The sequence below is a fragment of the Condylura cristata genome, unplaced genomic scaffold (assembly GCF_000260355.1).
Source record: "Condylura cristata isolate star-nosed mole 26May11 unplaced genomic scaffold, ConCri1.0 scaffold00028, whole genome shotgun sequence".
In the NCBI taxonomy this organism is placed as follows: domain Eukaryota; kingdom Metazoa; phylum Chordata; class Mammalia; order Eulipotyphla; family Talpidae; genus Condylura; species Condylura cristata.
Window position 1 is genome coordinate 6,520,152 of NW_004567129.1, and position 17,199 is coordinate 6,537,350.

Sequence of the window (17,199 nt, forward strand, 5' to 3'; positions counted from 1 at the left end):
CCACACTCCCTTATTTTTAACCTCATTTCCTAGAACCTACATAACCTTAGTTCCTTTCTTAATTGCAGAGGTAGATTTTAATTTACCTCTTTGCCAGTTGATTGGCATTAAAGTTGATTTCTCTCAAACCCTGATGTGGATGGCGGATAAGGATAGAAAAACTGGAAAGGAGGAACCACAAGACTAGAAACCTGGCTCACACAATGCCAAGAGTTGGAGGTGGGGATAGAAGGGATGTACATAGACATTAACCCAGCTACAGGAACTAAGATCCTTAGGCACAAGGATCTTAGGCACAAAGTTGTGTACCAGGCACAACCTAGATCACAAAGCACAAAATTCAAGCAGGTATCAGACTTCTGTAGGGGGTGTCAGGAGCTCAGACCTGAAGGTGATGATATGGACATTGAGGGCCACTGCAGAAATGTGGCACTTCAAATTCCACATAGTTTAATCAATGTCAACAGCAAACGAACCACTCCATGAAGGAGTGAGCCCCTCCCAAAGAGTAGTGTATATCGGTGCAGTCTCTGCAGTGGCCAGGGGCAGCAATCCTCTGCCACCTGTGACCACGCAGGTGCTCCTTTTCGCCAGCCCTCTGTCCTTCAGTAGCACAGCAGTCTTCCTTTCTGCCTGTGACCTGTACCATACCCGTGCCGGGCCTTCCCTTCCCTGACCTCCCTCAGCAGAGTCCGTTCTCCTCAAGGCTGCCTGCCTGTGACCATGCAGGCCTTTCTGTTAGCAAACCTGACCCTTTCAGGGCAGCCCTTTCTGCCCACTTGCGTCTGTGCAAGTGTCCTGTATTTTTCTCTCTTTTTTTCCTTTTATAATAAACCTCCCTTTGGATATAACATCTCTGTGTATGGAGAAACTCGCCCGGGAAACTCGACATATGCTGTAAGGGGAGCTCTAGCGAAGCCTTTTCCAGAGTGAACCCAAGGACCCCACTCTCCAAACCTAACAGCTCCCAAAAATGACATCAACATCATGAGTGATCTATGCAGGAGTAGCAGGGACCCCACTGCTCAGTCACACTGAGGTGGTCTGCTTTGTTGCTCATCATCAACTAGTACTCTTTTTCTCTCTTATGCTCCAGATAAAAGACAACTTACCACCCCTGAAGAGGGCCTAAGTGACCCCTGGAAGGACAGTGTCTACAGGCAGTGTCTCTACCTTCAGCTAGAGCGCATGGAGCAGCTCCTGCAGCTGGTGGAGCCCCATCAGGGCTTCTCCCAGACCCAGAGCCACGCCCGGGCCCTCAAGCAGCTGCAGAGCCTGAAGGGCTGCCTGGGAGGACGGAGGGGTACTCCACCCCTGGCTCACATCAGGTAATCCACTCTCCTGAGTAATGAGTGGATGCCTGACCTCCACAGTTGGGGGCCATGAGGACAAGGCATTTGGGGCCACCTCAGAAGGTTGTTCACAGATCTCCCCAAGTAATGGGGTTCAGGGTTCCAGCACCAATTCAGGGAGAAGGGCTTTACATAGGCTATTTGTCAGAAGGCAGCTTAGCCCTCTGTAGATCACTTTGTTGATCACAACTTATAGCCATTTTCTCGTGGGCTATTTCCTGTCTGTGTGCCCTTAGGTAAATCCCTCAGATTCTTTGAGGTGCGGCTTCCTAATCTGTGAAATGGGGATAATTCCTGTCTCATGATTCAGGCTTGAACCCCTGTAAGACAAGCAGTGAGATTTGCTCAGAAAAGTTAAGGACTCAGAAAATATTGGTAATTTTTTCAGGTGTGACCACAGCACTATAATTCAGTTAGAAAAATAACCATTTTTGAGATGTACTCTGAAGTCATTAGGAATGATTTTACATTAAGTCTGGAAATTATTTTTAGCTATGCCAGAAAAAATAAAAAGGATGAGGATAGATGGGATAAAAATGAAAAGGAGCGGGTGGTTGTTGAAACTAGTTGATGAGGGTTCATTGTGCTTGCTGATTTTTAAATGATGAGAAATTTTCCCTAATAGCTTTTTAAAAATTATGTAGTATCAATCTTCTAGGCTTGTCATGAGGAATAATAGAGTAAGTCTGTATACTTCAAGGCGGGACTGACTCCAGTGAGCACTGAAGAAATGTGACCTTAGCAGACTACACCGGGTAGTTCTTCAAGGCGGGTACAGATACAGAAGAGAAGTTGAGGGTCTTGGAGGTCAGGGCCAAGTTCACACAACCAGTGAGGTGGAATGGGATTTGAATTTGCACTGTAGGGGCCACCTGACATTTACCCTCTGTTGCAGCTCCCTTTGGGCGAGCAGGCCCCCTCGAGGCCTGCCCTGGTGGTGTGCCCTGGTGGGCTGGCTCCTGGTGGCGGCCACCAGCGGTGTGGCAGCCTTCTTCACCATGCTCTATGGCCTGCACTATGGGCGGGCCGGCTCCCTGCGGTGGCTCATCTCCGTGGCCGTGTCCTTCGTGGAGAGCGTGTTTGTCACCCAGCCCCTGAAGGTCAGTCTTCTCCCTTCCCCACCCATGCTTTCCCTCCTGTCAGCAGCCCTGTCTTTGGATTTCTGTTGTTCCTTCATTCATTTGCTCAGCCAACCTCCTTAGGCCACCTGCTATGTGCAGCCTCTGGGTTGCCCACTCTGGGTCACATCCAGTGGCTCCCGGAAAGGAGCCACCAGCGGGAGGGCCTGTGCCCCCCTCCGACAGATGAAAAAGCCTGAGGTTAAGCTCACAAACAGCTGTTCTAGGCCACGTGTGTAAATAGGAAAGCACATATTTCCTTCAATTCAAACATGCATTTGTGAGCTATATCAGCAATATTCCGGCTCTTTACTCACTGGAAGGAAAACAAAAACCCAAGGCATTGAGTCTGTGTGTTGACTGGGAGATAGGCTCCAATTACTGAAGTGTAAAATTATGGGATAACACATCAGGGTCAAAGAAATACTGAGCCCCAGCCCAGCTCCCCATGGAAGGAGGTGGGAGGGCGTGGCAGTGCAGGGAAGTGGGGACATTACAGTGAATCTTTATACCTATGAGTCTGCACCCCGATTCTACCCTTTGGTCCCCCATTCTGCCCTGAACCGTCCTTAACAGAATTAACCCGAGACCACCCCAACCTAGTCTGAGTAATTTAAGAAGAGAGGGTGTGTCTGGTTTCTTGTTCAGCAGCCAAGCCAAAGAGCCCTACTAAGCTTGTGCACTGTGAATACTCAGGTCATATCTCGGGATATGCCCTGAGAAATACAGTGTGAGAAATTGTGTGAATGTCATAGATGGCACAGCTGACACACATCGAGGCCACATAGAGGGACCACCATTATGTACATGGTCCTCAGTTGCCTAAAACATCATTACGTGGTGCAAGACTATACAGGGAGAGGGGGGAGGAGAGAGGAGGGGTGGGCATCAGCAGCTGGAAGCTGAAAGGGAGGTAAGAGAATGGGCCAAGGGCAGCAGGTGGGGCTGGGGTCTCTGGCTAGTGGTGGGTGTGCGCACCTTTCATCCTCAGCCTTTACCATGTGCCCTCTCTGTAGGCCCTGGGTTGGTTTTTCATCTGGTTCCCCAGGACCTGGGCTTCTTGTCGAAGGACACATTGTGGCCCCAATCCTGCCACCTCTCAGGCTAGCAGTTGATAGTGTCCAATTCAAACTCACGATGGATGTTTCCCAGGTGCTGGGGTTTGCTGCCTTCTTCGCACTGGTCTTGAAGAAAGTGGAGGATGAGGAAGAGGCTATGGGTCCCCTCTCAGGACATCTGTTCAGCACAGGTAATGGTGCTTGGGTGGAGGAGGGGCTTGGAACCTGATGAGACTGAAAAAGTCTCACAGAGCCCAGCCTCAGGGGTATCCCAGGTCTCATATCCTCTCTCCCCATCTGCCTTTCAACCCCGATTAATGAATCCAGAAACAAATGACACCTTTGTTGTCTTTTGAGCAACCCTATAGTTTCTCGCTGACACCAAAGCAAGACCATTGGCCAAAAGAGGCACTTGGGGGCATCATTCTCCACATAATCCCCAGCAAGCAGCCACCTTCTCTTAGTTTTGGGTCCCTGCCTTCAGAATAAAAGCTGCATTTGCAGCTGGGCAAGAGTTGCTATAAATGAGAGATCCAGGACAGGGGCGTGCAAACTATGGCCAGTGAGATCCATAGTCCACAACCTGTTTTGTGCATATGTTTTACAGGACACAGCCATACTGACCCCTGTCAGAAGAGCCAGTGACCATCTTCCTTACCCCACCCACCTCTCAGTTTCTAACCAAAATTCTTGAGGGTGCTGACAGTAAGTTAATAATTAAAAAAAAAGAAAGAAAGAAAAAGAAAAAACAGCAAATATTACAGAAACAACACCTTAATGGCATGTGCAGAGGTCCTGACTTCCAGGACACACCCACCAAAGCCTGAGTGCCTTCTCCACTGGAAAGCCCGGCCCCCTTTTCGTGGGGTTGTGGTCTTCTACTCCAGGGCAGGGTTCTGGCTTTGAGATGTGAAAGGCTCATTAAAATGTTCTTCTCAAGACAAGTACATAATTTTTCACCGAAGAGATACCATCAGATCAATTAAATATTCACCTGTCATTCCTTTGGCCAGGGAGCGCTGCCATGCACCAGGCAGTGTGAAGACTAGGGAACACCATATATCTACTCATTGTCGCTGTACAATCCATTGACTTCAGTACACTTACACAGTTGAACAACCAGTGACACAATTCAGATTCATAGTAGCTGCATCACTCCCAGAAGCTTCCTTCTTGCCCACTTGAAGTCAGTCCCTAAGCCCCCTACTCCAGAGTTGGAGGGCACAGTACTGATGGGAAGGGATAGGCTGCTGCCTCGGGGAAACATCACACAAAAAAATGCACAAGTAGATATGTAAGTGTGAACTGTAACAAGAACAGTGGATGGGAACAAGAGAGGGAAAACTCCTAGCTGAGATGGCCCTTAAGCTGGCTCCTCAAAGGGAAGCGAAAGGAGGAGTGGTATGCTGGGCATGTGCTCTGAGGTAGGCCAGAGCAATGATTGACAGTCTGGCTGAAGTAGGGAGTTGAGGGTGGGATGGGATCCGAGTGGTCCCATATGAGGGCAGAGTGGCAGGTGGGAAACAGGTCAGGTGGGGCCCTGCTAGATCTGGGTCTGTGCAGGGGTTTTGAAGTGTTTTAAATAGAAACAGCATGGTCTCTTTTGTGATTTTAGGAAGATTACTATCTTCTGTCTGGGAGATTAGGGGAGTTGGGAGTCTAGTAGGAAGATGGCTCCTACAGGTTAGAGAAGACAGGACAGTGTGCAGAAGGGCATGGAGCTGAAAGACAGCTGGGTCAGTATGCTCTTGTTACAATGGCTACAGTGAAATCTAATGATAACACCAAATGTTGACAAGGACATGGAGAAACTGGAGTGTTCAGCACTGTTAGTGAAATGGTAAGCCACTTACTTTGACTTACTTTCAAAACTTACTTACTTTCAAAACTAAAAGTGAACCTAACACACATATCAGTAGTTGAACCCTTGTGCATTTATCCCAAAGAAAGGAAGACCTACTTTCCTACAGAAACTTGTCCACAAATGGTCATAGCAGTCTCATTTGCAATAGTCAAAAGATATTCACCACCGGTAGGAATTGACCCAAGGGAAAAGAAAACATACACCCACATGAACAACTGCACAGAAGCTTCATAGCGGTATTTATCATCACTGACACTAGAAACAATCCAAAATGCAATACAGCCACATAATGGATTGCTGCTCCACACAATGAGAACTGCCCACTAACACACACGCCATCAGGGTGAGCCCCAAAATATGGCAGTGAGTCAAGGAAGTCAGATATGGGAAATTATATACTGTGTGACTCCATTTACACGGAATGGCCAGACAAAAAAACCTGGGGAGGCAGAAAAGAAGAGTGATGTTGAGAGACAGACTTCAATGGGACTTGAGGGAAACTTTTGGGGGCCATTAAAAGGTCCTAAAGCTGGGTTGTAGTGATAGTTGTACAACTATATAAACTCACTAAAACACCTGAATTGTATGCTACGGATGGGGACATTTATGAAACGTATTGCTCAATTAGGTGTCTGGAAAAGAAGGTAGCTCGAATCAAATGTGACAGCATAGTCTTTCTGTCCAGGAACACAGACAGGTACATTCAGGAATCAGGATGATCGCAAGGAGAGGAGGGGATCTATGCCCTCAGCACAAGAATTCTCTAGATGGAAAAGGCAGAATTCCAGGAACTGGGATGGCCTGGGCAGAGGCATGCAGGGTAACTCCAGGAAACAGTTCCCAAGGCAGAGATGCTATGGACTCATTGAACCTGATGAGACAGGAGTCCTCCTGTTGCAAATACAGAGACTGGTTCTACTGCCCATTTGGTAACTGTCCTTATGTCCTGGTTTCCACAGACTCCTCTGCCTTGTTCCGAACCCGAAGAAACAGCAGACGGGACATCTACCAGCCTCCTCTGGCTGCTGACATTGAGAAGATGAAAAGTATCCACCGCAAGGAACAGAAAGCATTTGCTCTTATCGGAGAAATACTGGGTAGGCAGTGGGCTTACCCACAGGCCATCCTCCCGCTTGCTGCTTCTCAGCACAGCCTTGAACAGAAGAGGCACAGCCTCTGATGAGTCCACGCTGCTCTGGGCCCTTTTCCTACACAGTAACTGGCCCAGCCTCTCCCCTACAGTTAAACGCCTACAGGGGTTCCTCATGACCATGTGGATAAAGTCCACCCTCCTGACTGGCCCAGCTACGATGGGCCACCTCCTTGGCGCCTGGAGTTGCATAGCTCCACATCCCTGACCTCAGGAACTTGTGCAGGCTGTGACAGCCAGTCAGTCCGTCCCCTTCCACCTCTGCTTCTGGCTAATTCTTAAAGTCTTATTCTTAAAGTCTCAGCCAAAGCCTGTATCTGCAAACAGGCCTAAGTGGTCTGATCTGAACTTTTTAAACCACAGTGTGTGTGTTGGGGGGGGAGGGGTTGCCCCCACAGGTAGATTTGGGTAAAGTTGTTGAGCTGGGAGGTGCCCTGAGAGACACTGGTAGGCAGAGGGGCAGAAAAAGAAGCCAGTGGTAATGAGTGGTCTGCAGTGGGCCACTTGGGATTAGTCCTGCTGGTGACCTGAGTGGGGCATGTAATACAGACCCTGGGTTATTATCAACCAGCCATGAGCAAGAGCTGCTCCCAAGGAGGGCCCTGACCCAGCGCTCCTGGCCTGCTCTCCACTGGCTGAGCACACGGCCAGAGCACAGAGCAGGAGGGCTGGGGGTTCAGGGAAGCCTGTATTGGAGGAGCAGCAGGCAGGGAAGGGAGACCGCCCAGGTGGCAGGTAGACATGTTTGAGGGGATGCAGACCCTGGGTGAGGCAGACTCTGCGAACGGAGACTCTGGGTCAGTAAGACTTGCACCCCTAGCTAATTCTGATGTCCAGCCTCCTATACCAAATCCCTGTACCTAAAGCACCCAGCATCACCCTCAGCTCCCACAAAACAGGTGGGCCTCATGAGGGCAAAGAACACAGCTGTCATCTTCATTGCTCTCTCCACAGCAGTGCAGTATGGCAGAGGTCCCACTTTAAAAATACTATATTAAAGAACAACTATATAGTATAAACTCAGTACAGGTTTACAAATATTAACTTGTTGCCTGAGTCATCACAACCCTATGTGACAGGATTATCTCTTTCACAGATGAGGAGGGTGATGCACGGAGGGGTTAAGTGACTTTGGAAGGGCACACAGACAAGAAGTGGCAGAGCCAGGATTTGAACTCAGGGGGCATGTGGTCCTTTTCACTGGCTCTGGGGGAGTAAGCAGCTGGTCTGTAAGGCCTGACCGTTCTGCATCCAGGCACCACTCCACCATCTGCCCTGGGCTGGACTGTGCCTGACCAGGGGCTGACCTCCCTTCCCAGCATACCTAGGCTGCCTGTGGATGCTGCTGCTGGTGGCCTATGGGCAGCGGGACCCCAGTGCCTACCACTTCAACAGACACCTGGAGCACAGCTTCACCCAGGGTTTTGCCGGAGTGATGGGCTTCCAGGACTTCTTCACATGGGCCAACACCACCCTCATGAGCAACCTGTACAGTCATCACCCAGGTAGGTCCATGAGCCTCAAGACCTTGTGAGCACATTCCTTTTTAGGAACGGGTGTCATTCACTGTAAACATACGCCTTTGAGAGAACCAATCAATGGCCACAGGGCCTCACGCTTTAAAGGTGATCCCTTTGTATGAACAAGGAGCCTACCCTCACCCTGAGATGCAAGGTGGAGTACTGACCACATGAGCACTAACTTAGCAGGCAGCAGGGACAACTTGAGGGAAAGCAAGCCTGAAACACCATGGCACATTCCTGTACCACAGAGTGTGCAGCAGGCCTTGGTGGAGGGTAGGAGTTGAAGGCAGGTGAGAAACAAAGCAGGAGAGACAGGGCCCAGATCATCAAGGGTCTTGGATGAGGAGAAACCATTGGGAGCTTCTTCATGAGGCAGTAATGTCACTAACCCTGAGGAGCAAGACAGGCCATTCTGGAAACACGTAGAAGTTGGACTGAAGGGAGTGGAATGCTGACAAAAGTGATGGAGCTGAGAGCCTTCCTAGTGGCACAAGGGGTATGTCTCAGTGTTATCACTGCTATAGCCTGAGTTTGATACCCAACCAGGGAGCTGACCCACATATAACACAGCAGACCTCTCCTGTCTCACTTGCTGCTCCCCTCAGCAATGCATTTCAATAGATGAGCCTGTTCTGCTCCCACTGTGTCTCTGGTGAATCCTTTCACCCCCTTAACCCTCACATCTTTGGTCTATATCCCACTTCTACACATAAATAATTTTTTTTTTAAAAAAAGAAGAAGAAGAAAGAAAGAAAGTCCCCTTAGGGACTGATTCAGGGCTGGGAGGCTGGGGTGAGGGAGAGAAGAGGATGGAGGAGACAATGTGAAGAGGGCCTGTGGGCCATTAGAATGTGGACACTCAGGGCAAGAGCACAGCTAGTCTCCAGGTTGGTCACAGGTGATAGGGACTCCCTTCCCCAGGATGCAGACCAGGCCCAGGGCAGGGAGGCTGTGAGGAATGCAGCCTATGGTTGGCCATAAACTTGACTGTCTACGACAGGGACACCGAAGTTCACATGAACACCCCGGCCAAGTAGTCTAGAGCACAAGATGACTTGGGTGGCTAGATTAACCTGCCCTGGTTTTCACCTTTAGGCTTCATCACTGATGGGAACTCCAAGCTAGTTGGCAGTGCACAGATTCGCCAAGTGAGGGTTCGGGGAAACTCCTGCCCTCTTGCTCAGCAGCTGCAGGCCTCTCTTGATGGGTGCCATGCGCCATATTCCCTGGACGTTGAAGACCTGTCAGACTACGGAGAAGGCTGGAATGCCTCCTTGCTCAATACCAGCAATGGCCTTTCCCAGGCTTGGCAGTACCAGAGCCAGAGTCAGCGCCGAGGGTATCCCATCTGGGGCAAACTCACGGTGTACAGGGGAGGAGGTTATGTGGTCCCATTAGGGACTGATCGCAAGAGCATGTCAAGGTAAGGCCCGTTTGACTCACAGGCAACTGAGGAAAGCCACTCGCTACAGCTCAGGTCTGATTGATGGGTGCAACCTTCAAGGCTTGTTCACGTCATTGAGAGAGGGGCTGGGAGATTCACAAGGCTTCAGGTTCTATTTCTAGTCCCCTGAGAACTATGCAATACCAAAGCTAGAACCAAAGTTTCTTTCCAGCATTTTCAGCTGGGTGGTCTGAGGCTGGTGGCTTCTACTAGAGCTTGTGCAGGCAGTTCTCTTTTGGAGAGCTGTCCAAAGCCTGGCCAGCAGGATGGGTTCAGGCTGAACCCTCCCAAGAAGCATACAGGCTCCAGGCTTTCCTTACCTGTCTGACACAAGCTAGCCTATTTCCTGTCATGGGTGTTGGCAGAAGGCAAAAGGTCTGGGTCGGGACAAAGGATCCTCTTGTTCATAGCAAAAGCAGTAGCAGAGCTTCATGGTGGTTTAAATCAGGTCCCCAAATAGGGTGGTGGTGGATGCCCATATAGGCAGCAAGTTGTGTTGCCAGAGACAGCCCTGAACTTGCAGCATTCACTAATTTTGTAGCAATAGATGAAGACCACTCTTTGTCTAAAGGAAAGTGTCACCTCACCCCTCGGGCTGCTCACTGCAAATTCAGCCCTGAGAAACGGTCTGGGTAGAGCCGTGTGTTCCGGGAATACTCCCTAGCATGTGCAAGGACACAGGCTACCCCTGCCAGCACACTGGTCTCAGGCCTCTGTGCCTGTGTAGCCCCAGGCTGGCTGGTGAACCTAAGTCTCCTTTGGTATTATTACAACACCCAGGTTGTTGTGTGGGTGGGATCCCATCTGCCGTCAATGATCCCCAAATGAAAGCAAGGGACAGGGTGAATGGGAGAGGATTTTCAGAGGAAGAGGTAATTTCCTACCAGTTGGAATGACTAACACTTTCTGCTTTTATGGACCAAGGATTCAGACTCAAGGGAAATGGGCCATATTTTAAAACAGGCCCATTATTATTGTTCTAGGTAATAACAGCTATCATTCCTACAAACACACACACATACACATTTTCTCCTCTCACTGATGTTCAGGTGCTGATGTTAACACTAATGCAGGAGAAGGGAGGGCCAGAGAAGTTATTAGCTTGTCCACAGTGCACTTGGGACTAAAACCCAGACCCTCTTGGGAAGCTCTCCAAAAAGAAGTCTCTTGTGAGCTGCCAGCCCAGGAGGACAGCTGCTGCCCCTGCCTACTCCCTGACAGTCTCTAATCCTGAAGTCCTCAAAGTTACAGAACACCCTAACTCCAGAGGACTCTTCAAAGCCCAAAGCCCTGGGCCTTGTCCCCATAACTTCTGATCCAGGAGACCTGGGTGAGGCCCATGTAGCTGCATCTCTAACAAGTTTCCAGATTTTGCTGGTCTGGACCACACTTTGGGAACCTATGCTCTGCAGGCAGAGACTCAGGGAACAAGGCTTGCACATGGGCCGGGAAACCCATTCCTCCAGGAACAGCCCCAAGGCCATCTGGTACCGGGAACAGAGAGGGGCAGATGGAGAAGTTTCCATAAGAAATCCTAACCTCCTCCCTGGGCTGAGGCAGGGAGCCACTGGGATGACATGCCCCTCGTTGCCCCTCTTCCCACAGAATTCTCCAGTATCTCTTTGACAACACCTGGCTGGACAGACTGACCAGAGCAGTGTTTGTGGAATTTACAGTCTACAATGCCAACGTCAACCTGTTCTGCATCATCACTCTGACCCTGGAGACCAGTGCCCTGGGTGGGCAAGCTTACCGTGAACCCACCAACAGTGTTCAGAAGATGGAGACCTCTCCCTCCGGCTAAGGCTCCTGACCCAGCTGGGCCCAAACACCCTAGGGACAAATGGCTGTGTGGGAAATTGGGGGGTGGGTGTTGGTTTTCCATGCAGCTGTGCTCCCCGGGGCACCCAAAGGCAAGATTTCAGGGCTGCCCCTCCCCCATACCTCTATCTAGCATTTTCTCCTAAGTTATTCTGAAGAATAACCCATTCTTCTTATTCTGAAGACCAGTTGGGTTCTGAAGTTAGCTCACATGAGTTTCCCACTCTAGAGGGGAGTGGGTAGAGGCTGGCAGTGAGAGGGGATAACCTGTTAGAAGATACCTACACCTGAAATGGTATTTCCAACTAGTACCTCAAGCCCCAGTGAATTTTAGGCATATTGGTCAATAGGGAAGGTTTTCTTTAGTAAACACTCTTTAGATACAATCAATTTAAAAGAGGCAGTTTGGGGTGAGTTGCTGTGGCTGGAGGTGACTACAAGCTCCATGAGAAGCATGTTTCTCACCACAGTTGAACACCTACATGCACAAATATACACAACTGAGACAAAATAATATTTCCCTTAATTACACATAATGTGCTGTTTGTGTGTTCTAGTGCATTTCTTCCTCCTTCCAGCTTTTATTGCTAATCACAATCTCTTCAAGATTTTACCTAAGGCCTCTTCAACTAATAAGCAATTTGCCTAAAAGTCAACCACCTCTCTTTGAAAAATGAAACATTTTTTTTTCAGTATTACATTGTTATCAAAGTAATAGGCAGATAGAAGTTTTGGAGCGTTATTTTGCTGTTGTTATATTTCAGAACTGTGTAAAGTGAGAACTTTCAGTACCTCTTCCCACTGCTGAAAGTCTCTTTCAAATCTTCTCGAGCATTTAGTTGTATCTTTTTCTGTTCTGTTCCCCTATTTTTGGGTCATCTTTTTAACTTTTTAAGGACCTCAAACAACTTGTCCAAATGAGAAGTGTGGGCAGGTTCCAGCCTTGTTGATTCAGCAGCCCACTGACGTCAGCAAGAACTCAGCTGCCTGCATTTCTCCACTGCCAACCTTGCAGCTGGCTCCTTACAGGCAGCAGCCCCATGATTTAAAAAAAATCATAACAAGGCCTGAAAGAAGGGGAAAAGCACATGCATGGATGAAAGATGATTCAAAAGGTTGACTTTCAAGCATATTGGTCAGTAGGGAAGGGATCTCTAGTAAACTAACTCCTTTTAGATGAAATGGATTTAAATGAGGCAGTTTGGAGTGAGTTGCTGTGGCTGGAGGTGACTACAGATGATGATTCCACCAAGGAGAGGGTAGGGTAGGAGGCAGTCAGCTACTGCAGTTCCCTGTCCTTTCTGATGTCTCTGTTATCTCTGGGGTCCACGCCTTGTCCCGTTCAGTCCCTTAGGGCGACGGCCCTGAAAGACCTTTATTTGCTCCCCACCAGTCTTGGGAAGGGCTTGAGTATGCACCATCCAATGACCACAGAAGGGTAGCTCTGCGTGGGTGGGTGGCTAGGGACAAGCAGAATGTTCTGTGCTTCCCAGGAACCTTCTTTGCTCATGCAAACCTGCAGAGTCTGCGCCTGTACCCCTTCACTGACGGCTGGCACCCCTTACTGGTGGCTGCAGAGGTGGTCTACTTCCTGTTCCTCCTCTACTACATGATCGTGCAGGTAAAGGGCGGAGTGTGGCTCCCTGTGGAAGGGATGCACGTGGTGGTATCTGCTTTCTGACCCTGTCCTTTTTCCTTGGGTAGGGGGCCAAAAGAGTGGAAGGGAAAGGTCCTGCTCCCCTGTTTGCCATGACTACCTTTCAGGCCTTCTGCTAGTGTCAAAGGCACACCCAGATCAGTCACCCAACGTGGACACCTCTCAGGAACTGAGGCTCAGAGGATGACTCCTCATTCCTGAGTAGGAAGGCCAGAGGAGCAAGGTTCCTGTCTCTGTTGAACTGAGACCCATTTTTTTCTGTTCAACTGAGATCTCCCAAAAACGGCCCAAGTGGGGTAGGGTAGAGGTAGAGGTGGTGTCCCCACAGCTATGGTATTCTCTGAATTTAATTCTAAATTAAATTAAGGGGGTCTTTTTATATAATCTGGGACATCTTTTTATATAACTAGGGACTTCTAACATCTTTTCTTTATATCTGTGATCCCTGAGAATCAGATAAAATCCTTTTTGCCACCTTTAGCAGCATGTTACACAAAAAGGGCACAGATGCTGATGATGATGACGGCTTGAGGATGCTGGGAACTCATCTAAAGCCTGACATATACCCCCACTGCTCCCTCACCCTGACTTTAAAAATGCAAATCAGGGCCCTCCCAGGTGGCACACTGGGTTAAAGCTCAGAACTAGGAAGCCAGCTACAGCCAGTTTAGCATGAGTTCGATCCCCACCAGAGAGGTGACCTGCATGGCGTGGCAAACCTCTCCTGCCTTGTCTGATGCTCCCCTCAGCAGTGTACTTTATCAATCTGTCTGTTCTGCTCCCCGCTCTGTCTGTAGTGAATCTTCTCACTGCCCCTGCACTCTGGCCTGTACCCCAGTTCTTGTATGCATGAATAAATGTTTTTTTTTTTAATGCAAACCAAAGACCTTAAAAGGGCATGTTAACATCATAACCTACTCCAACAACCTCTTTAAAGTCAGGATGATGCTTTGAGTGCCTATCGCATGGCCAGCACTGTGCTAAGAACCTCCCATGATTATTTGCCCCTTAACAACACTAGGAGAAAGGGTCTGTTGGATCCAATTCACAGAATAGGAAGCTAAAGGGCAGAGATATTTAGTAGTTTACCAAGGTCAGAATTTGAGTCCAGAGTCTGAGCCATGACCTGACACTCAACTTCCAGGGCACACCAGAAGCCTCATAAACAGGGATCCCATAGCACCAACTCAAACCCAACAGTCAACAGTGATCAGTTATCAAACCGTGACATAAGTCCTTGCACCTTGCTAAGAACACCAGAGGAGCCATTTCATCCCTGCTTCCATTACTTTCCTTTCTTTCATTGCCCTGTGCCTACAGCTGTTTCTGAATGCCTCACTTCAAACCTTCAAATCTTCCTTAAAATGCTGCTTGAGCAGCTTAAAGAAAATCTCCCCTTCTCTTCATCCTTTTCTAACATAAAGGAACTTAGCCTCTGACCAGCCAAATACCAGTAGGAGGGAAACGGAGGCTGAGAACACACAGGGGGCCATTTTATATAACCTGGGACATCTTTGAGGACAGAGAATTAAAATACAAGTCTCTGACCAGTTCAGAAAACCTCTCCACAAAGACAAGAAGAAATCTACTTTAAAAACTGGTGGTGATGGCACATGGGTGAATTGGTGGTGAGAAGCCCATGAGGATTACAACTGAGGTGGAAAAAAATACACTAAATGAAGAATGATGTAAAAAAAAATTTAAAAATAATAAAAAATATGTCTAAATAAAGTTTATTAATTAAAGTATACCCAAAATAATAATAATAATTTTACTTGTGGTAAGTACACATAATATAAATTACCACTTTAAAAATGCACAGTTCAATGGCCATAAGTCCAATCACATTGTTGTGCAACCATCACCACCACCCAGCTCCAGAAATTTCTCCTCTTGCAAAACTGAAGCTTCATCCATTAAACAACTCCCTCCTGCCCCCTAAGAAAACAACTTTCATTATTTGTTGAAAAAGCATGAAATCAGAGTGTGATGTGCATCCCAGGCAATCTGCGAAAGAGATTGCAAAAACAGAAAGAAATCTCACCCTGGTATAGGGCCAGGCAGATGCAGGCACCAGGGAGGAAATGTGGGCTTGGCTCACGGCCACCACACTGAGCAAACATGGCAGTAAGGCGAGCCACATGACTGTCTGGCTTCCCAATGCATGTAAAACTATGTTCACACCCAACTGTCACCTAAGTGTGCAGCAACAGCATTATATCTTAAATACAAACAAACAGAACAAAAACACCAATGTGGCCCTCCCTGGTGGCGCAGCGGGTTAAAGCGCAGCACTGAGTTCGATCCCCACCTGCCCCGGAGGTGACCACATGGTGTGGCAGACCTCTCCTGACCCGCCCGCTGCTCCCCTCAGCAGTGTACTTCGTCGATCTGCCTGTTCTGTTCCCCACTTTGTCTCTGGTGAAGCCTCTCACCGCCCCTGAGCCTCTGGCCTGTACCCCAGTTCTGTATGCACAAATAAATAAATCTAAAAAAAGAAAAAAAGAAACCAAAAACACCAATGTGCATATCTCAACAAACCATCCTCTGAGTCTTTGGCAAGTCTTACTTGTTTTGCTGGACGGTTCTGTGAAAAACTCAAAGTTGTAAGCGCAATACAGTGAAGCACAATAAAACAAGGCCTGCATATACAATGTGTTACACAGGGCTTAAGGTAAAGGCAAACTAGTCCTTAAAGAACTTATTGCGCCTTTTGTCCCACAGGTCCACCCCAAATTCACATGGCTGGATTCATCCTTGTGCTCATCCCCTTTGCTATCCCCATTGTTGAAAGGAAAAGTAAACTTCTCATTTGTTTATAACAGGACATAGTTTTGCATTTGAGTCAGTGAGGCCCCTACTCTCCCTAGAACACCCAGAGAGAAAGGCACTCTTCCTTGAAGACTGTATTTTAAATAGCTCCCAGGTCCCTGAGAAAGACATTCTTGAAGTGTAAAATTGGCAAGAGACTTGTTTAGCTTTTAAGGAGTATTACATATACCTCAAAGGCACAGAGAAAGAAGTCAGTCACAACTTTTCTAAAGTAAATCCTTCCATGACATGGGGGGGGGGACCTTTTCCTTCATCTTCTCTGCCCACCCCCCAACCCCCAACTTACTTTGCATCAGAGAGGATTACATAGTTTTCCTATTAGATACTACAGTTACTCTTATACAAATCCTGCAGTTTGAAGGATCTATAACCCTCTGTAACCACAGGGTCATCCTGGATTGTGTGGGGAACCTCAGACCCAACAAGGATGCAGCTATTGAGGGGGTACCACATTCTGGCCACAGCCTTTGCAGAACCTCTGATTCCTTTCCCAGGGCAAGCTCATGAGGAAGCAGAAATGGTGTTATTTCCACAGCAAGTGGAATCTGCTGGAACTGGCCATCATCCTGGCCAGCTGGAGTGCCCTGGCAGTGTTTGTGAAGCGAGCCATACTGGCAGAACGTGACATCCAGCGCTACCGGGACCACAGGGAACAGTGAGTGATTTTGTGGCAGACCCCAACTCCATCATTCATCCTCCTTCCTCATCTCTATGCGGCTCAGGCATGAGGTGGAGGCTTTTGAATCTTATTGACTCACAGTTCTAACCAAATTATAGCTACCACTTTGATTCAAGTTGGGACCCTAAACATAGACAATTTAAAACAAAATAGAACAATATCTTACTTCTGCAAATCTTACCAAAACACAGAACCAAGTGACTTCTTGTTGAGGTCCCACTCTTTTGGGCAGGGCAGGGCAGGATGAATACCCCAGTAAGCAAGCCCCTGTTGGCTGTCATTTACCAAGAGTCTGCTCTTCTAGGCTGATACACTTCTAAATCTCTGGATCCCTATTTTACAAATAAAGAAACTGAGGCTCAGAGAAGTAATGTGACTTTCCCAAGGTCATGCAACTTACAGAAGTGGAAGAGAGGAATTTAAACCTCCCGTGTGTGTCCCCAGGATCCCAGGCCTTACTCTGAACCATGTGTTTTTATGACTGATTATACAGATACAACTGACATCAAGTTATTATTTTTGTTGAGTGCCCTATAGTCATGAAAACACCACTTTAAAAAGCATTATTATGGCCCTCCCTGGTGATGCAGTGGGTTAAAGCACAATACTGGGCCCTCCCTGGTGGCGCAGCAGGTTAAAGCACTGCACTGAGAATCTAAAGCCACTTCCACATGGGTTCGATTCCCGCCTGCCCCGGAGGT

General features: G+C 48.3%; 1 protein-coding gene across 1 annotated transcript in view; it reads left to right on the forward strand.

Moving 5' to 3' along the window:
• Positions 1 to 17,199, forward strand: part of PKD1L2 (polycystic kidney disease 1-like 2) — an 89,246-nt gene that overhangs the window by 63,946 nt on the left and 8,101 nt on the right. Inside the window, exons 30-38 of the mRNA XM_004690161.1 lie at positions 1,097 to 1,328; positions 2,248 to 2,452; positions 3,623 to 3,719; positions 6,352 to 6,489; positions 7,862 to 8,047; positions 9,161 to 9,488; positions 11,115 to 11,248; positions 12,824 to 12,951; positions 16,314 to 16,474. Of these exons, the coding sequence (XP_004690218.1) occupies positions 1,097 to 1,328; positions 2,248 to 2,452; positions 3,623 to 3,719; positions 6,352 to 6,489; positions 7,862 to 8,047; positions 9,161 to 9,488; positions 11,115 to 11,248; positions 12,824 to 12,951; positions 16,314 to 16,474 (1,609 nt within the window). The remainder of the gene's footprint in view (positions 1 to 1,096; positions 1,329 to 2,247; positions 2,453 to 3,622; positions 3,720 to 6,351; positions 6,490 to 7,861; positions 8,048 to 9,160; positions 9,489 to 11,114; positions 11,249 to 12,823; positions 12,952 to 16,313; positions 16,475 to 17,199) is intronic.